General features: G+C 40.1%; 1 protein-coding gene across 1 annotated transcript; it reads right to left on the reverse strand.

The window, feature by feature from the left end:
- Window positions 1-462: 462 nt before the first annotated feature.
- LOC110302562 (interstitial collagenase B) lies at window positions 463-16,770 on the reverse strand. Its single transcript, XM_021173365.2, has 10 exons — window positions 16,672-16,770; window positions 13,338-13,579; window positions 13,099-13,247; window positions 12,770-12,895; window positions 11,332-11,490; window positions 11,132-11,246; window positions 2,338-2,471; window positions 1,382-1,544; window positions 787-890; window positions 463-590 (listed from the first exon to the last, which is right to left on the reverse strand). The coding sequence occupies exons 1-10, from the start codon at window positions 16,768-16,770 to the stop codon at window positions 463-465; spliced, it is 1,419 nt and encodes a 472-aa protein (XP_021029024.2).
- Between the last annotated feature and the right edge of the window lie 5,476 nt (window positions 16,771-22,246).

Genomic DNA, 22,246 nt, shown 5'->3' on the forward strand with positions numbered 1-22,246 from the left:
TAGCTAGAGTCAAGAGCTCCGGGGTACTGGTTAGTTCATAATGTTGTTCCACCTATAGGGTTGCAGATCCCTTTCTTAAACACCAAAACCAAAGCAGCAATGCATTTCCTCTCGTGTACGTGGATTCCTGCATTCAGAGCCACATTTACTCTAGTAAGAGTTTCTCTGTTTACCCTCCTCTCTTGAAAGGAGATATATAGGACCACAGTGCGAGTTATCCACTGTACAAATACTTGTCTTCAGTGACTCATCAACCATGAATATGACTTTCTTGGGCTACTAATCATGGTACTAAACTGTTTTAGTTCATAAAATATTAGACTATGTACTGTGAAAGTTTACAAAACTTTCACAATACTTAGGTGCTCTCTGTATCAGAAGTACTGAAAGGTAAATAAAATATAAAAATATTTGTTTCTTCAGAAAGATATCTTCTTTAAGATCATGGAATAAGTATTTTCATTAACTCGGTAATGAGTTGCCAATATTTTTGCAGTTGAACCAAGTATTAAAATCACCGGAATCATCAATTCTTCTTGTTTGGAGGTTAAATCTATATTGAATTGATTGGTGAAAGAAATAGAAATTATCTGAAAATTTAAAAGAAGATATTTATTATATATGTAGTCACCACAATTTGACTCAATTCTGAGTGAAATGTAATATAGATAGATAGATAGATAGATAGATAGATAGATAGATAGATAATTACATTTGCTGTCTAAATAACAGCGGTATTATTTTTAATATTGTAACAAAATGGGGAAAGTATGTTTATATTCTTACCCTCTTTCTGGATAACATCATCAACTTTATTGTCGATTCCAGGAAAGTCTTCTGCTATTAATCTGGGGTAACCTGGATCCATGGACTGTGTATTTTCATCATACCTGATTAAAAAAAAAAAAGTGGTTAAAGTATCAAGAACTTTGACCAAACATGAAGATTGCTTAAAATATTTACAGAAAACACAAGAACATGGATGGAATAGACATTTTTAATTCTTGAGATTAAAAATGAGTGAACTGGGTGAGGAAATTTAGAATGTTGGATATATCAAAATATGCATAAGGTTCTTCTAAAATCCAATGAGCCACACAGACATTCTCTTAAGGGAAACTGCTTTGTGAATGGCAAATTTAGGCCAAAGTAGCTCAATAAGTTGATTGCCTTTACTAGCTCACCTTTTCATGGCCCACGGTAGCAAGACAGGCTTATTGGATTCCCTTGCGATGCTTGTTGGTCCATAGACTGATGGATACTCAATGGCTACAGCCATTCATATAAAAGGCAGTTTGACAATGCCTTTTGAAACTCATTTAAAAATCTTTCTGTATAGAAACAACTGGTGCCCTAACATTAATCTTATTTCAATCTTTACCTCCAGTACATGTGGTCAACAAAGAAGTATGTTTTTCCAGTCTCTTCCTCACAAACAGCAGCATCAATGTTTGTCACATTGCTAGGGAAGCCAAAGAAACTCTGGATGTCCATGGGAAATCCTTCCAGTACATTCTGTTCCTGTACAGCCCATACTTTGCTGCCTGCCAATCAAAAGCCACAGATGACCTTCCTTGTCTACATTTTCAGCTAAGCTTCACAAGCTAGAACAGTGTCCTAGCTACAGACTGCAACCAGGCTGGGAAGTGTTTTAGTCTCTTCTCTGCTGAATGTTGATATTAGGATCCAATCTCAAAGCAATTAAATGAGTTTGCCTTTTCTTTCTTTGATTGTTGTGTTTTAGAGACAAGGAACTTACTGCAACCTACTTTGGTCTAGAATCCACTATATAATTTACAGCAATTCTCCTCCCTTAGCCTCTTATCTGTTAGGACTAAAGGCCTGAGTCACCAACTGTGAATCAGTTGCCTGGAAAACTTACTAAGATTTAGATTCTCTCAAACAAATTTTACAGTGAGACTTGAGAGTATGTTTTGTTTTTCAAGGCAGGATGTCATCAGCACAAGGGTACTTGGAACACATACAGAAGGGGTCTAGGAAATTGAATACACAAAATCTTTCTGTGTCATATTTGGTAGAATTGGTTCATGACTCTCAATTTTATTTCTGAGCACTTCCAGGCATATGGAGGAAGTTTAAAACATAGTAATTGTTTGAAAGGTCTTAATCAAATCTAAAGAATTAGAACTCATTTTCTCTTTAATAAAAATGGTGTTGAATATACAACATATCTTTTAACAAAGCTGATGGACTCACATTAACTGACTTGGAGAAATATGTGCAGTGAATGTAGCTAATAAATACCCTTTTATCTCACTCCCAAATTGAATGAAAATCTAGTTTATAAGTACACGGAGAAACAATTAGAAACATTACCTTTGAAAAAGCGGAGTTCATCTACCACACTAACTTCATAAGCTGCATCAAATTTACCTGGCAGATTTGGCCAGATAAGATCTATCACATTGATCAAAGGTTCTGGCAGGAAGCTAATTACGCGAATGTAGAACCTGATTCAAAAGGGAGAGAAAGTGTGGCTGTCAGTGGGTCTCTCAGCAATCTCCAGCCTCTTCTCACTGCAGTGGTCCTGTCAGCAAATGTCTACTGTCACCCTGAAAGAGGGGTAAGGCATGAAGATTTCTGCTTGACATGCTTGTTTCTTGATAGAAATACTCATGTGGCAAATGTTGAACCACAAAATTTAGACTTTTGCTACCACTCTACCTTGTTCCCCATAGCCCACACACCCCACCAACACTATCTCCAACCTTTCCATCCAACCAGGCCTGCTTTTGTACTCCATGCTTAGACCAAGAGTCACAGGACATCATAGTTAAAATGCTAAATATACATATCAAAGAAAGTGTACTGAAACTTCCAAGGGAAAAAACACAAGCCACATATAAAGGAAAACAAGTTAATAGCACATATCTCAATGGAAACTTTGAAAACCTGAAGCATCCTGTGCCAATATACTGTATTTAGTGAAGGTCATTCATTATCTCTGAGTATGTGTTGGTGCATGAATGCTCCTGTGGACACCCAAACATAGGGAAGATTAAATCGATTATGCAAGGTATAATTTCAAGATATACTTTATGAGGCTACCATCACAGGCCCCTATATGCCACCTCCAACCTTTCTACCCAGCCAGATCTTCCACATTCTTCACCAGGGTCTACCTCTCAGATCTAGCCAGGGTCCCACATCCAGCATCCCAAATTAGTCTGGTCACCCCTTCCTGAACAACAAACATTTAGGCAACTCTATCTACCTATCTCCAACCCACTACATTATCCTTCACACCCAACCAGACCTACATTTATACTCCATGCTTAGACCAGGAGTCACATCCTGTTCTTTAGCCCAGTGTCTTCTATACATTCTACCCAAGCTCTTACAACATTAACAACTTTAGGCCCAACCCATTCATACATTCTCTCTTCTGCCCCAATCTCCTCTATCCATATTAGGTTTAGAACTATCAAAAGATGTCTACATGGACAGATCTTATTGAAAACATACCAACAATAGAAAATGAAGGCTCAAGCCATTATTTTGTCTTCAAAACCCACTAGTCCTATAGAAACATTTGCAAGTGAGAATTTCCTAGATGAACATAAGGCACAGAGTTTAAAAGAACAATCTTAAACTTAATTAAAGAATAAAGGTGAGGCGGGAACCACAGAGCCTCTGAGGCAGCACCCTTTTCGGGCAGCAGACATCTGGCCACCCTCCCGGCCAGAGGACAGGTGTCTGCCTGGCTCAGAAGCCCTCTGCCTCAGGAGCAGCAGGCGCCAACTTGGTTTCGGGACTCCGCCGAACTTAGTAACTTAGTCTGCACAGGTGAGAGTGTGCACCACAGAAGCTGACAGCTTCTGTGACCTGCCAAAGCAACACAGCTTCTGGGAAAAGTCCTGTTTTGGGCCTTCTTCTTCGGCAAGGAGGAGGTCCAAATGCAAAATATCTGTGCACCTTACCTGTATTAGGAGAGCTTGCCAGCAGAGAGTGCTCTGACCACTGAAACTCAGAGGAGAGAGCCTGTCTCCCAGGTCTGCTGATAGATGGTAACAGAATCACCAGAAGAACAATCTCTAAACAGAGTCAACTATAACAACTAACTCCAGAGATTACCAGATGGTGAAAGGTAAATGTAAGAATCTTACTAACAGGAACCAAGACCACTCACCATCATCAGAACCCAGCACTCCCACTTCACCCAGTCCAGGGCACCCCAACACACCCGAAAAGCTAGACCTGGATTTAAAAGCATATCTCATGATGATGGTAGAGGACATCAAGAAGGACTTTAATAACTCACTTAAAGAAATACAGGAGAACACAGCTAAAGAGTTACAAGTCCTTAAAGAAAAACAGGAAAACACAACCCAATAGGTAGAAGTCCTTACAGGAAAACAGAAAAACACATCCAAACAGGTGATGGAAATGAACAAAACCATACTAGACCTAAAAAGGGAAGTAGACACAATAAAGAAAACTCAAAGTAAGGCAACGCTGGAGATAGAACACTAGGAAAGAAATCTGGAACCATAGATGCGAGCATCAGCAACAGAATACAAGAGATGGAAGAGAAAATCTCAGGTGCAGAAGATTCCATAGAGAACATCAGCACAACAATCAAAGAAAATGGAAAATTAAAAAAGATCCTAACTCAAAACATTCAGGAAATCCAGGACACAATGAGAAGATCAAACCTACGGATAATAGGAGTGGATGAGAATGAAGAATTTCAACTCAAAGGACCAGCAAATATCTTAAACAAAATTATAGAAGAAAACTTCCCAAATCTAAAGAAAGAGATGCCCATGAACATACAAGAAGCCTACAGAACTCCAAATAGACTGGACCAGAAAAGAAATTCCTCCCGACACATAATAATCAGGACAACAAATGCACTAAATAAAGATAGAATATTAAAAGCAGTAAGGGAAAAAGGTTAAGTAACTTAGAAGGGCAAGCCTATCAGAATTACACCAGATTTTTCACCAGAGACTATGAAAGCCAGAAGATCCTGGACAGATGTTATACAGACACTAAGAGAACACAAATTCCAGCCCAGGCTACTATACCCAGCCAAACTCTCAATTACCATAGATGGAGAAACCAAAGTATTCCATGATAAAACCAAATTCACGCATTACCTTTCCACGAATTCAGCCCTTCAAAGGATAATAACAGAAAAAAACCAATACAAGGATGGGAACCTCGCCCTAGAAAAAACAAGAAGGTAATCCCTCAACAAACTTAAAAGAAGACAGCCACAAGAACAGAAAGCCAATTTTAACAACAAAAATAACAGGAACCAGCAATTACTTTTCCTTAATATCTCTCAATATCAATGGTCTCAACTCCCCAATAAAAAGACAAAGACTAACAAACTGGCTACACAAACAAGACCCAACATTTTGCTGCTTACAGGAAACTCATCTCAGAGAAAAAGATAGACATTACCTCAGAATGAAAGGCTGGAAAACAATTTTGCAAGCAAATAGTCTGAAGAAACAAGCCGGAGTAGTCATTCTAATATCTGATAAGATTGACTTCCAACCCAAAGTCATCAAAAAAGACAAGGAGGGGCACTTCATTCTCATGAAAGGTAAAATCCTCCAAGAGGAACTATCAATTCTGAATATCTATGCTCCAAATACAAGGGCAGCCACATTCCTTAAAGAAACTTTAGTAAAGTACAAAGCACACATTGCACCTCACACAATAATAGTGGGAGACTTCAACACACCACTTTCTCCAATGGACAGATCATGGAAACAGAAACCAAACAGGGACACAGTGAAACTAACAGAAGTTATGAAACAAATGGATCTGACAGATATCTACAGAACATTTTATCCTAAAACAAAAGGATATACCTTCTTCTCAGCACCTCATGGTACCTTCTCCAAAACTGACCACATAATAGGTCACAAAACAGGCCTCAACAGATACAAAAATATTGAAATTGTCCCATGCATCCTATCAGATCACCATGGACTAAGGCTGATCTTCAATAACAAAATAAATAATAGAAAGCCAACATTCACGTGGAAACTGATCAACACTCTTCTCAATGATACCTTGGTCAAAGAAGGAATAAAGAAATAAATTAAGGAATTCTTAGAGTTCAATGAAAAGGAAGCCACAACATACCCAAACTTATGGGACACAATGAAAGCATTTCTAAGAGGAAAACTCATAGCTCTGAGTGCCTCCATAAAGAAACTAGAGAGAGCACACATTAGCAGCTGGACAACACACCTAAAAGCTCTAGAACAAAAGGAAGCAAATTCATGCAAGAGGAGGAGATGGCAGGAAATAATCAAATCAGGGGCGAAATCAACCAAGTGGAAACAAGAAGAACTATTCAAAAAATCAACCAATCAAGGAGCTGGTTCTTTGAGAAAATCAACAAGATAGACAAACCCTTAGTCAGACTCACTAGAGGGCACAGAGAAAGCATTCTAAGTAACAAAATCAGAAATGAAAAGGGAGACATAACAACAGATCCTGAAGAAATCCAAAACACCATCAGATCCTTCTACAAAAGGCTATACTCAACAAAACTGGAAAACCTGGATGAAATGTACAAGTTTCTAGTCAGATACCAGGTACCAAAGTTGAATCAAGATCAGGTTAATGATCTAAACAAACCTATATCCCCCAAAGAAATAGAAGCAGTCATTAATAGTCTCCCAACCAAAAAAAGCCCAGGACCAGATAGGTTTAGTGCACAGTTCTATCAGACCTTCAAAGAAGATCTAATCCCAGTTCTTCACAAACTATTCCACAAAATAGAAACAGAAGGTACTCTACCCAACTCATTCTATGAAGCCACAATTACTCTGATACTTAAACCACAAAAAGACCCCGCAGAGATAGAGAACTTCAGACCAATATCCCTAATGAATATTGATGCAAAAATCCTCAATAAAGTTCTTGCTAACCGAATCCAAGAACACATCAAAACAATCATCCATCCTGACCAAGTAGGTTTCATCCCAGGGATGCAGGGATGGTTCAATATATGGAAATCCATCAACGTAATCCAGTATATAAACAAACTCAAAGACAAAAACCACATGATCATCTCGTTAGATGCTGAGAAAGCATTTGACAAGATCCAACACCCATTCATGATAAAAGTCTTGGAAAGATCAGGAATTTGAGGCCCATACCTAAACATGATAAAAAGCAATCTACAGCAAACCAGTAGCCAGCATCAAAGTAAATGGAGAGAAGCTTGAAGCAATCCCACTAAAATCAGAAACTATACAACACTGTCCACTCTCTCCCTACCTATTCAACATTGTACTTGAAGTCCTAGCCAGAGCAATTAGACAACAAAAGGAGACCAAGAGGATACAAATTGGAAAGGAAGAAGTCAAAATATCACTTTTTGGAGATGATATGATAGTATATATAGGTGACCCTAAAAATTCCACCAGAGAACTCCTAAGCCTGATAAACAGCTTCAGTGAAATAGCTGGATATAAAATTAACTCAAACAAGTCAATGGCCTTTCTCTACATAAAGGACAAACAGGCTGAAAAAGAAATTAGGGAAACAACACCCTTCTCAATAGCCACAAATAAAATAAAATACCTAAGCGTGACTCTAATTAAGGAAGTGAAAGATCTGTATGACAAGAACTTCATGTCTCTGAAGAAAGAAATTAAAGAAGATCTCAGAAGATGGAAAGATCTCCCATGCTCATGGATTGGCAGGATCAATATAGTAAAAATGGCTATCTTGCCAAAAGCAATCTACAGATTCAATGTAATCCCCATCAAAATTCCAACTCAATTCTTCAACGAATTAGAAAGGGCAACCAGCAGATTCATCCGGAATAACAAAAAACCTAGGATAGCAAAAACTCTTCTCAAGGATAAAAGAATGTCTGGTGGAATCACCATGCCTGACCTAAAGTTGTACTACAGAGCAATTGTGATAAAAACTGAATGGTATTGGTATAGTGACACACAAGTAGACCAATGGAACAGAATTGAAGACCCAGAGATGAACCCACACACCTATGGTCACTTGATCTTTGACAAGTGAGCTAAAACCATCCAGTGGAAAAAAGACAGCATTTTCAACAAATGGTGCTGGCACAACTGGCTCTTATCATGTAGAAGATTGCGAATTGATCCATTACTATCTCCTTGTACTAAGGTCAAATCTAAGTGGATTAAGGAACTCCACATAAAACCAGAGATACTGAAACTTATAGAGGAGAAAGTAGGGAAAAGCCTCGAAGATATGGGTACAGGGGAAAAATTCCTGAATAGAACAGCAAGGGCTTGTGCTGTAAGATCGAGAATCAATAAATGGAACCTCATAAAATTGCAAAGCTTCTGCAAGGCAAAAGACACTGTCAATAAGACAAAAAGACCACCAACAGATTGGGAAAGGATCTTTACCTATCCCAAATCAGATAGGGGACTAATATCCATATATATAAAGAACTCAAGAAGGTGGACTCCATAAAATCAAATAACCCCATTAAAAAATGGGGCTAAGAAATGAACAACGAATTCTCACCCGAGGAATACCGAATGGCAGAGAAGCACCTGAAAAAATGTTCAACATCCTTAATCATCAGGGAAATGCAAATCAAAACAACCCTGAGATTCCACCTCACACCAGTCAGAATGGCTAAGATGAAAAATTCAGGTGACAGCAGATGCTGGCGAGGATGTGGAGAAAGAGGAACATTCCTCCATTTTTGGTGGGATTGCAAGCTTGTACAATCACTCTGGAAATCAGTCTGGCGGTTCCTTAGAAAATTGGACATAGTACTACCAGAGGATCCAGCAATACCTCTCCTGGGCATATATCCAGACGATGTCCCAACCTGTAAGAAGGACACATGCTCCACTATGTTCATAGCAGCCTTATTTATAATAGCCAGAAGCTGGAAAGAACCCAGATGCCCCTCAACAGAGGAATGGATACAGAAAATGTGGTACATTTACACAATGGAGTACTACTCAGCTATTAAAAAGAATGAATTTATGAAATTCCTAGCCAAATGGATGGACCTGGAGGGCATCATCCTGAGTGAGGTAACCCAATCACAAAGGAACTCTCACAATATGTACTCACTGATAAGTGGATATTAGCCCAGAAACTTAGGATACCCAAGATATAAGATACAATTTGCTAAACACATTAAACTCAAGAGAACAAAGACCAAAGTGTGGACACTTTGCCCCTTCTTAGAATAGGGAACAAAACACCCATGGAAGGAGTTACAGAGACAAAATGTGGAAGTGTGACAAAGGATGGACCATCCAGTGATTGCCATATCCAGAGATCCATCCCATGATCAGCTTCCAAACGCTGACACCATTGCATACACTAGCAAGATTTTGCTGAAAGGACCCAGATATAGCTGTGTCTTGTGGACTATGCCAGGGCCTAGCAAACACAGAAGTGGATGCTCACAGTCAGCTATGGAATGGATCACAGGGCCCCCAATGGAGGAGCTAGAGAAAGCACCCAAGGAACTAAAGGGAACTGCAACCCTATAGGTGGAACCACAATATGAACTAACCAGTACCCCGGAGCTCTTGTCTCTAGCTGCATATGTATCAAAAGATGGCCTAATAGGCCATCACTTGAAAGAGAGGCCCATTGAACATGCAAACTTTATATGCCCCAGTACAGGGGAATGCCATGGCCAAAAAGGGGGAGTGGGTGGGTAGGGGAGTGGGGGAGGGTATGGGGGACTTTTGGTATAGCATTGGAAATGTAAATGAGCTAAATATCTAATAAAAAATGGAAAAAAAAAAGAATAAAGGTGTTTAAAGAAGAATCAAAGAAACAGCTCAATTAAATGAAGGAGAAAGTTCTTAAAGAGAATAGATACCTAAGTGACACCCAAGAAAATATAAACATAAAGCTGATTGAAATGTTAAAGAACTAAAGCTGAAATGAAAATGAAATTGAATAACCCTGTAATTTAACTACAAAATTTAAAGAAAACCATAGAGTTTTATTTTATCAAACCCAGTACTTTTTTATGGCTTATCTACTAAACAGCATTCCCAGCCCTTGAGATTTCCTTTAAGGCTACATTTCAAACCTTCCCATCATGCAGGACCCAACCTTATCTTTCATTCTCATAAGTAGTAAAGAAGATCCTAGAAAGTATTTGGACTCAATATCTGAATTTGGATGTAGATGAAGTCACAACATAGCCAGCCAGCACCAACTGTGCTCTGAGAAGAAAAGCTGGAGGAACCCAGGGCTGTGGAGCCCCTCTATTACACTCACTCTTTGGTGGGAAGCCTAAGGTATGTTCTATTTCCTGGACATTTAGAAATTGGTGTCATGTGGACACAGTGTGGTCCTTTGTGGAAGGAGACCAGCATGCATTCAGGTACACACAATGACAGGGAATTTTACTCCCCTCTTCTAAGGAGGTGATGCATGCATCCTGGCTGCACTTCTTTGCCTGGGGGAGGAGCTAAGGACTCAGAACTCTTCCAGAAATGGCTTCTTCCCTTTGATTCCCTGAGCCTCTAAAAGTGCAGAGAAACTCTTCAGGAATAGAGCAAAGGACTTAGAGGAATATATTGTTCAGAAAAATCTTAAGAAGACTCACTTTCTTTGGTCAAGTACAATGCTACTCATCAACACTCAGATTGATATCATGAAAAGAACTCTGAATTGGGGCCAGGCCACTAATATCTCCTAAAACACCCATGAGCATTTTGTTGCCAGAGGAACTCTCTCTCTCTCTCTCTTTTTTTTTTTCCTATGCTGTAATTTACAGATCTACAAAATGACATTATATTTTCAGGTTTTCCCTACAGTGATACTATCTTTAAATCAGTTTTCCAGATAGAAAATCAGAATCATTATAAGTTGTAAAGATGAATAGAGAGGGAGAGGGAGAGGGGGAGGGGAGGGAGAGGGGGAAGGGGAGAAGGGGGGAAAGGGGAGAAGAGGAGAGGAGGGAAGGGGAGAGGGGAGAGAGGGAGGAGGGGAGAGAGGAGGGAAAGGGAGGAGGGAGGAGAGAAAGGGAAATGGGGAGAGAAAGAGAGAGGAAAAAAAGCATTTGCTACCGCATACTTTACAATTATCATATGAGCCATATTGGCGGCATATAATAGTGAATAAATAGCCCAGGAAAAAACAAGGATCTTACCTGTCTTTAAAGAATATCACCTCCCCCCGATATGTAATTATAGCATCAAAGGTTAGATTATTATTACATGGATCCAGTGTTGCATCTGTTGGCTGGATGGGATTTGGGGAAGGTCCTAAAGAATAGAGGAGAGCTGGAGTTAGTCTCCATGGTTCTGAAAGGCCACCTGGAGGGTGTGCAGCTAAGGTTGATTCATTTACCATATAAGGCCTGGATTCGATTAATATCATCCTGGTTTAGCACAAAGTCTTTATTGCTCCATGTGTAGCTGGGGAACATTAGTGCCTCTTCATCATTAGAATGGGAGAGTCCAAGGGAGTGGCCCAGTTCATGAGCCGTAACATAGAACAAGTTGAAATCTGGAAGGACAAATAGATCAATCTGATTATTTAAAATGGTTTTGAGGTACGTAGTAAGGAAATAATCTTCCAGGGTAAATGTTCACATCTTCTTAGTCACTTTTTAAACTACACATATGCATATACAATCTTTTCCTGATGGTGGATGTGTGCATCTATTAATAATAAAGAGCCACTCTAGGGTTATATTGTACAATAGAGCTCTCATTGACTTAAGGTCCAGCTCAGCTGAGTCCATGTTAACCCTGAGCAGGAACAAGATCCTTCTTAGAGGAGCAATGAACCTCTGCTAACAGTTTGTACTTCTTATTTACAAAGCTGATAGACACACAGTGTGTGAAATTAAAAAATTACAAAAACACCTTCTTATCATTCAGTCTTCCAATTTAATAACAAATTTGTTAAGTTTTATTGCATCATTCCTATAAGGACAATTTGGAACCATAGGCAGGACATTGACATACAACATTTTCTTTCTTTTGAAAAGATAATTTATTTTCTTTGTTTCCTGTATCCATGTTTGTTCATGTGAACATGCTCACAAAAGCACATGTAAGCATGTGTGTATGCTCACACGTATGCATGTAAGCACAGTGTGTACTGAGGATGCCTGTATGGAGGGCAGAAAACAAATTAAAGGACTCAGTTTTCTTTCACCAAATGGATTCTGAGAATCAAAAGGAGGATTTCAGATGTCTCATCTTACCAGTCCTCAGATTTTTCTTTTTTTCTATCTTATTGTTTTTAATTCTTTTTCATAAAATATATCCCAATTGCAGACTCCTCACCCTCTACTCCTGTCAGCTTCTCCCTCACCTCCCTTATTGTTCCTGTGTTCCTTCAGAAAACAACAAGCTTCCCAGTGATAAAAACAGAATACAGGACAAATTGCAGTGAGACTAGGTACAAACCCTCATATCCCTGCTTGATGCAGAAACTTAGTAGGAGCAAAAAGCTCCTGAGCAAAGGAAAAAGAATCAGAGGCAGCCCTACTCCCAATGGGAGGAGTCTCATGGATATCTCAAGCTAAAGAGCCATAGCTTTTATGCAGAGAATGTAGGACAGAGAAGAGAAGTTTTAGAATGGCCCATTTGATACCAAGAAAATGATATGTAATTAGAAAATACTGCAATCCCAGGATTCTCAATGTGCTCCTAATTCTCCGAGTGGTGATAGATTATCTGCTTCCATTAAAACATTCTGTCCAATAAATAAACCAACAATGCAAGGAACTAGGAAGGACCAGGTGAACTACAAGAAGTAATGTGAGTCAACTTACCCTCATTGTTGTTGGTCCACTTCTGATCAAGATCATAATGAACATTGCCCCCCAAACCTAGGCCTGGCAGAAAAGCATGAGCAAAGTGATATTTAGATCCATCAAATGAGTAGAGGTCACCATGGTCTGCAGGAAACAAAAATTCATCAAAAGATTCATTTAGTTCTCATGTTGGGTAGCTCAGAGTTTTGCTGAACAGTCAATGTTCTTCCATCCATTGTGATACTATTTTCCTACTTGGCTCCAGAACATCAATAATGTGCTTCAACAAGGAACTCTTTCTACAAAGCAGAAGAGGTTGAAGGGCAAGGTGAGGGTGAAGAGTTTACCTCCTCTGTGGAAGGAGAGCACAATATCGCCTTCCTCCTCAAAGACTCTTTGGAATGTAAGTGGTGTCACATCACTCCAGACTCTAAAGGCTCTCGCGATGGCATCTTCCACAACTGCTCTTGGCAAATATGGTGTGTAGTTTAAAATGCTAAGAAAAAACATGGAGACACAGTGGATCTTGTTTCCTTCTGTTCCAGTGGTGTAGATATGCCCCCGTTGTGACTCTCCTTCTAGTTACCTGTAAGTCAGGTGTGTTTTGGTCCAACGAGGATTGCTGTGAGTAATGGCATATGGGGCCACATCAGGCACCCCACACCTGGGCTTCTTCATAGCTCTCAGGGTTTCAGGATCTGAATTTCCAGTCACTTTCAGCCCAAATAACTGCTGCATTTGCCTCAGCTTTTCAGCCATCACCTCCTTGCCATTTACATTTTTAGCTTGCATGTTTTTGCCCAAGTTGTAGTAGTTTTCCAGGTATTTCTGATAAAATGTAACAATAATGAACTACTAGGGTCTGGAGAGATGGTCCAGCAGATAAGAGCACTTACTGCTGGCAGAGAGTACAGACTAAGGTGATCTGAAGATTCTGTTGGCCTCGACCTGGGGGAATGTACACATGACACACACACACACACACACACACACACACACACACACACACACTCATAATTAGGAATAGATAAATATTTAAAGTTATTGAAAATCTAAGAGGAAAAATGGCTTTCATGGTTTTAAAATGACATCCTGATGTTTTATCCAAAATAGAGAATTATTTTTCAAGCTCTGATTAGGCTTTCCTACTCTCATTACCCTAATTATTTTAGAGCAGAGACCATCCCAGCATTAAAAACTGAAAAGTATGAAGTTTTATAGGAGAGGTTTGCACTCTGTTACAAATCTACACTTATAGAGGGAGTTGCCCCTCCACTTCTGTCTTAGTTCAGGTTTTACTGCTGTGAACAGACACCATGACTAAGGCAAGTCTTATAAAAAAACAACATTTAATTGGGGCTGGCTTACAGGTTCAGAGGTTCAGTCCATTATCATCAAGGTGGGAGCATGGCAATATCCATTCAGGCATGGCACAGGCAGAGTTGAGAGTTCTACATTTTCATTCAAAGGCTGTAGTGGAAGACTGAATTCCAGGCAACTAGGGTGAGGATCTCATGCCCACACCCACAGTGACACACCCATTCCAACCAGGTCACATCTATTCCAACAAGGCCACACCTCCAGATGGTGCCACTCCCTGGTCCAAGGATATACAAACCATCACATTCCACTCCCTGGTCCCCATAGACATGTTCAAAAATATGAGTCTATAGAGGCCATACTTAAACATAGCATGATGCAAAATGTATTTAGTCCAACTTTCAAAGTCCTCATAGTCTATAGCAGTCTCAACAATGTTAAAAGTCCAAAGTTCAAGGTCTCTTCTGGAATTCATCAAATCACTTAACTGTAATCCTCAAAGAAAGACAGGAAACCAGCTGGGCAAATTCCAAACTCTGCATGTCCATGGCTGATGTCAAAGAGGTCTTCAGATCTCCACTCCTTTCTCATCTTTGTTGACTGCAACAAGCTGCTTTCTCCTGGGCTGGTTCCACTCCCTGTTAGCAGCTTTCCTCAGCATGTATCCCATGGCTCTGGCATCCTTAACATCTTTGAGTCTCCAAGGCAATTTCAATGTTACAGCTTCTTGTTTCAGTGTCCTGGATTCCACTTGATCTTTTGGGTTCCTCCTAAGGGCTGGCATCACTTCTCCAGCTCTGCCCTCTGTAGCACTCTGGGCTCAGGTTGACTCACTCCACTACGGCTGCTGTTCTCGGTGATCATCCCATGGTACTGACATCTCCAATACACTGGGGTGTTCCACTCCAACTTGGCTTCACCAATAGCCTCTCATAGACTCTCTTCATGGCGCCAAGCCTCAAATCTTTTGTCTGACCCTTTCAGCCCTGGGCCATCAACTGCAACTGAGGCTGCACCTTCACTAATGGCCTTTCATGGCCTCTCACAGTGCCAAGCTTCAGCTGCTCTTCATCACCACTTCATGCTTTCAAAACCAGTACCACCTTAGTGACTCTTTCCCATTACCAGTACAGCTGTAGTGGGAAATGCAAACTTGACTATCTCTGGAACATAGCTTCTATGTGCTCACAGAAAACACTTCCCAGATTTCGCCTCAGTGATGCTGGTCTCTTCTTAATCACTGCTAATTTCTTAGCTAACCAGCATTGATTGTTCAAGTAGTCCCTTCTCTTATCTTAACTCTAGAGCCAGAGCCACATGGCTGAAGCTGCCAAGTTCTGCTGCTTGCAGAAATTAGAACATGACCCGCTTGTACTATTACATTGTCACTGGCTTTCTGTTTTCCAAATCCTCCACTGCCTAAGCTTGGCTATCCTGGGTCTTGCTCTGTAGATTGACCTTGAATGCAGAGATCAGCATGCCTGTCTCCTGGGATTAAAGGTGTGTACAACCATGCCTGGATCGAAATTTACCCGGGTAGGATCTTGCCCCAAGGTCCCACTTCCTTAATCTGTTATCTCCTAGAACAAAGGATTTTGCTCCATTTCACTTCCTGGTATGCCTTTAATACTCAAACCATATATTTTATAATTTTCCTTTCTAAGCTTGCTATGCTTGTTCAAACTTCACTTTGTGAGACTTGACCAGAGAACAAAGTCCCTAGTGGGTTTTTTTGAAACTTCCTTTGTCAATGAAATTAATCTAAGTCTCTTTACCTTAGCCTTAGGTAGACTTTTCAGACAAGGGCAAAAAGTAGCCACATTCTTCACCAAAATACCATAAAAACAGTCTTTATGCCACATTCTGAAATTCTTCTCCTTTGAAATCTCTTGGGCCAGGTCAACGCAGTTCAAATTACTCCCAGCAACAAAGTCTTCCATATTCCTACTAGGATGGCCCATTAAACCACATTTAAAGAATTCCACTGCTTTCCAAATCCAAAGTCCCTAAATCCACATTCTTTCAAATAAAAGCATGGTCAGGCCTATCACAGCAATACCCCAGTCCCTGGTGCCAACTTCTGTCTTAGTTAGGGTTTTACTGCTGTGAACAGACACCATGACTAAGGCAAGTCTTATAAAAAAACAGCATTTAATTGGGACTGGCTTATAGGTTCAGAGGTTCAGTCCATTATCATCAAGGAGGGAGCATGGCAGGATCCATACAGGCATGGCACAGGCAGAGCTGAGAGTTCTACATTTTCATTCAAAGGCTGCTAGTGGAAGACTGAATTCCAGGCAACTAGGTTGAGAATCTTATGCCCACACCCACAGTGACACACCCATTCCAATCAGATAACACCTATTCCAACAAGGCCATAACTCCTGATGGTGCCACTCCCTGGTTCAAGGATATACAAACCATCACAAGTCCCCTCTACCCCAACCAGAAAGAGGTATATAGATTTGACTATAGACATTTTTGAGAATGTTACATTTTGGCCAAATACCATTTCTCATAGAAATCCACCCATTTATGAAATCACACTATAATATAGGATGCAACCTGAAAACTTCATATGTAATTTAGTATTTATTTACCCAGACTGTCTTCACATTGTTCTGGAGTCCATCCTGAAACACAGGGAAACTGTATGAGCTGGCAGCCCAGAGAAGCAACAGCAAAGGAAGGCTATGCATGCTGAAGCTTTTCTCAGGGAAAATCACCAGTGGCCTCCTTCCTGCCAGCTCCAACATCCTAGTCAGGAACTTCCATCTTTATATAAGACTTCTTCTACTTCTAAAAAGCCAGAGGCTATATGACTCAGGCTTTGTAACATCCTCTTCAATGCAGAGAAGAAATCAGATACTGTGACCTCCAAGGAGATGATTTAGACTGGTTTGGTGCAGCAATACCAGGATTAAATCCAGGACTACATGTGTGAAAGGGATGGCCTTCAGCATTTACACTGTTGATGTCTCTTTTTTATACTCATTGTATTTGAAAAAGTTTTTGGCCTATAAAATCCCTAGAGACAGCCTAGTCCAAGAACTTGTGTGTGGGTCTGGGTGTGAGAGAGAGACTGTTTGTATGTGAGTGTGTGATGTATTTGAATATGTTTATTTGTGTGTGTATGTATGTGGTATAATGTATGTTTACATGTTTTGTGTGTGAATGTACATAAGACCAGAAGACAGCCTTGGTTTCTCTTCCTAAGTAACCATCCATTTTAGTTTTAGAAATGATCTCTCATGTTCTGAGCTCACCCAGCATTCACACATTCCCAGTTCTGGGATGTTACAAGCACATACCATCATGTCTCACTGTTTCACTTGAATTCTCGGATCAAACTCAACCTTCTCTTCCCTTGCACAGCCAGGTCTTCCCCAGTTGAGCCAGCCCTATAGTCCTCTGTGTCCCCTATTCTAAGCAGATTTTGCTACTCAGTTCTCTGGTTGTCTGCACACACCTTGCTCCAAGGACAGAGGATGGGATCACTGACCTTGAGTGACAGCCAATATTCAGTGCCCACACATCTGGAACTCTAGGTCATGGAGTATTTACTGGATTTCTGAGGTCTCCTTCTGCCTTTCAAGAACTATGGCCACAAGATTGAAAAAGTGCCATGGCCTCTCTTTATTTTAATCGAGGATTAGGCTGTGAGAACCTGCCCAAGAAGAATTCTCATGTAAGCTGGGAGAGGAAATATGCAGACTCACATAGACTCTGCTTATCAGCATCATGGGACAAAAAGGCTCCATCTCTGAAATCTGTCTAAATGTAACAGCTAAAACAGTCTAGCAAGAGACCAAGTATGATTATAGGGTCTTTGCTCACTGGAGGTAGGTGACATATGTTGATACTGCACACACACACACACACACACACACACAGAGACAGAGAGAGAGAGAGACAGAGACAAAGACAGAGACAGAGACAGAGAGAGAGACAGAGAGGGGGGGCAGGCATATATCCACACTCATTCATACATGCACTAATATGCGCATCCATTCAGTAGGTCTCTCAGAGCCTCTCTTGCATAGCAAATACATGGATCACTGTGTACTGAAAGATGTTCATTCAAACACCCATGATTCATGTACAATTGAAGTGGGTGCTGAGTCAAGGCATCTGTATCCCCACTAGTGAGACAAGGTGGTCTGTCTCTAGGCTGCTCTATTTCTGTCCCTTCTCTCCTGAAAGGGACTTAACACTATACAGCACTGAGAAACAATGACCTGCTCCAAAGGTCAGCTCCCCATTGTGTCACTCCCATCTTTGCACCACGGTCTAGTTTCTCAGGCCTATTTCCACTTGTGGATGTCTGCCCTCATGGAGAATCCAACAATACTTTATTGATAAATAATACTTTGATAGAATGGATGGTTGGATAGATTTGAAAGCCCTCATTTCCTCTCTTCACTTAAATACAGCTTCCTTGACTAAGAGGAGTAATACATGAGTCAATCAGCATAGGAGGAAACTGAGAGAGGAGTGTTGGGGCCAGCCAGTGGCTCACATGTCCGGGTTCAAGCCGGGAAGGCATCTTGGAATCTGGAAGAAAAGAGGGAGCCTAGGCAGGTTGAGAAATAATGGAACCAAGACATGCTAGTCTGCTCAAGGTTCAAATTTTTAATGGTGAACACCCTTTATAAAAGGGGGGGGGGCATTCCTGCCAATTCATCCTTGGAGCCTGGAACCAGTTACAGGTGATGAAGTGCAGGATAGGGGGTAATCTCTGGAATAGCTCTGGGGCCTCTCAGCAGGTAGCAGTATCTTGAAGAGGAACATGACAGTGGCAGAACAATAGAGTGATCTAGGGAGGAAGGCTCCACCCTAGATAATCTCCTTAGTGGCAGCAAGGTCAAGTTCTGGCTTAGCCTGCTTCACGCTTATGGGAGGCTACATCTCCTCCCTGTTATTAATATTAAAAAAAAAAAAAGCTGGACTGAACCATAAAATTTATTTATGCTCCACAGTCCTGCCTGGGAATTATGGTGGCTGGCGGCTGAGCCTGCCTTAGGATCCCAGATCCTCTCGAACCATCCAATTCTGTCATCGGAAGTTACATGCAGCTAGTTTGTGTTATAATTCACACAAACATGGCTCTGTGTTATAATATCAACAACCACTGCCTTTTGGCATGTACCCCTGTCTTAGATTGGTATGATCCGGGATCTGGTTGCCCGTCATTGACTTAACAGGCCCTCATAGCGCACCTTATTCCCAAATCAGACCAAAGTCACAGTATGTACTTAGAATTGTTGACAAACATTAATAACTGCCACCTGCGTGCTGTTGGGGGTGGGGATGCATGCTGAAGGGAGTTGACTGACCTGCTTGAAAACAAAGTCTAGACAGTGAAAGGCACAGTACAAAAGCTTCTTTTGGGGAAGTCCAGGTTCTCCATTCAATTGCAAATTAGCAACAATCAGGCTAGACTTAGAGCTCCCAGTGTGGGGGAGGTGACTTTGAGAATGGCAGAAAGGCTTACAGCTTCCCTGGGAGTGGAGGCTGTGCTTTAATTTAACTTTTTGGATAAAGAGGATTTTTAGCCATAATCAAAGTTAGAGTCATACTTACTAGAAGATTCAGGATCTGTGTCTAGTTGACGAACTAATCTCTCAGGCAGCCATCGAGCTCCGTCTTCTTTTTGTGAAAAAACACAGACTGAGCCCCTTCCCCAGATTAGGACCGAGTCTGGACCCTTCCATTAGTTAGCAAATGGGTCCCACCACTTTACCATGGCATAAGAACTAGAAGTAACTGGATGTCAGTGGTGATCTGCTGCAGACTGACCTTTAACAGTTTGCTAAAAATTTAGAACAAATAAAGCAAAAGCAAGATGTGCCTTTGGTGACCTTGGGGGATATAACTGCCCCTGTTTTGATTTTTAAAAGCCAATTTTTTAAAGTGCGATGAGCACATTCAACTATCTCTTGTCCCATGGGGTTATAAGGAATTCCAGTTTTATGTTTGATGCCAAATTCTTTACAAAATGAAGTAAAATTTTTGCTAGAATAGGATGGCCCATTATCTGTCTTAATAAGTTTAGACAATCCCATGGCATTAAAGGCTTGTAGGCAATGATCAATTACAATTTTTTGAGGCTTCTCCAGTATGCAGAGAAGCAAAAAGAAATCCTGAGCAAGTATCAATACAAACAAGTATATATTTCAATTTTCCAAATTCTGTAATGAGTTACATCCATTTGCCAAATATGATTAGGCATGTGGCACTGGAGATAATATAATACATTTAGGATATTGTTTTACAATCATTCTTGCCTGCTCCTTAGTGATCTTAAGTCGGAGCTTTAAGGTCTGGCTAGAGAGATGAAAATTTTAATGATCACGCTTGGCCAAAGCAACAGGATCTGAAATTAAGGCTTCTCCTATTAGAGCTCTATCGACACAATCATTGCCTTCAGCTAAAGGTCCAGGAAGACCAGAATGAGATCGTATGTGGCCAATATAGAACGGGTGTTTTTGGGCAAGAATGATGTTTTGTAATTGTGAAAACAGGGATCCTGCTGGCATATTAAAGTTAAAAGTACCGCAAGTCTCCAATAAGGGTACCGATTTTGCAACATATAAACTATCAGTAAAAATATTAAAAGCCTCATGCATAGACTGAAAGACATTCAGTACTGTTGTTAATTCTGCTAATTGAGCTGAGAGGCTAGGAGTCTTCATGATTACCTGTTGATTATTTATAAGATATCCATCCGCCCTTTAGAGGAGCCATCAGTAAACACCAGAACAACATTGTGTACGAGTTGTAAAGAGGTCATATTAGGAAATATCAACTCATGTACATTTAAAAATTTTATCAACCTATCTTGAGGGTAGTGGCTGTCTATAGTTCTTTTAAATCCTATTTGAGCAAGCAACTAATCTGTACTATGTTGTTTCAGCTGAGTGTCTTGACTTACTCTGTAAGGCTGAACAATAATAGCTGGCTCTTTGCCAAAATAAGTTAGTGCCTGCTTCCTTCCAATAATAATCATCTGGGCTACTGCTTCGTAATAAGTCAAGATATTGTGTTTAGGAGAAATCCTCAAATGTATCCACATTAGAGGAGACTTTTGCCATAACAATCCTGTAGGCACATGAATCATATTAAAAATTAACAGGTATAACGGCAAAGAGTAATCTATATAAGTGACAAATTGCTCTTCAATAGCTTTTTCCACTTGTTGTAAGGCCAGCAATCCTTCTGAGGTTAGGGATCTAGGGGATGTAGGATCAGAACTCCCTTTAAGAATATCAAATAAAGGTTTCAACTCCCCTGTAGTGAGCTTTAAATAAGGGCGAAGCCAATTAATATTACCTAACAATTTTTGAAAATCATTCAAAATCCTTAAGTTGTCTCTGTGAATAACTATCTTCTGGAGAAAAACAGCTTGATCACTAAGTCTAAAGCCCAAATATAAGGATCTTGAGTTTGTATCTTTTCAGGAGCTATCTGTAATCCTTTTTCAGCTAAAGCTTTTTGTAAATCTCTATAACACAAAAGCAAATCCTGGGGGTCTTTTCCAGGCAACCCAGGACAATTTCTTTACTGTCCAAAAACAGTCTTTTTAAAGGAACAGAATTTTTTCTTATGAGTAGCATAAGCAATTGAAAGCTTGAAAATCAATAGCATTTGAGGGATGAACAATTTTAAGCAACTGTAAGCTCTGATATATATATATAAAGATACAAATAAAGCTTGATTATTCAACATTTCAAAACACCATCTACAGCACACAATTTAATTATTTGTGCTGAAGCAGGAGAAAACTCAAAAGAATAAGTGTGTGATCCAATTCACATCTACTTACTACCCATAGAGGGGTTGTTTTTAGACACATAATCGGGATGCATGCATGCATGAATTTATAGAAGATATAGAAGCATGCATAAAAACAATTTTTAACTTATCTTTGGGATATGATTATCAATTTTATTTAAAATGATGGTATGCAATAGATCAAACATCAATATTTTGTAATAACCAAATTAATGGCTGTTTGGAACAAGGAACAGACCCTTAGTCAGGTTTTTAAGACACCATTTTTGTTATAGTTATTCTAAAATATATGAATTTACCTTACAATTTTTTGTTAGCACCAGAGTGGCTTAATAGGTTGCTGAAACTGTGCTATGAGGTGAATGCCACTTCGGCCTTGCC

This window comes from Mus caroli, unplaced genomic scaffold, assembly GCF_978045245.1.
Source record: "Mus caroli unplaced genomic scaffold, Mus_caroli_1 scaffold_11, whole genome shotgun sequence".
Classification (NCBI taxonomy): Eukaryota; Metazoa; Chordata; class Mammalia; order Rodentia; family Muridae; genus Mus; species Mus caroli.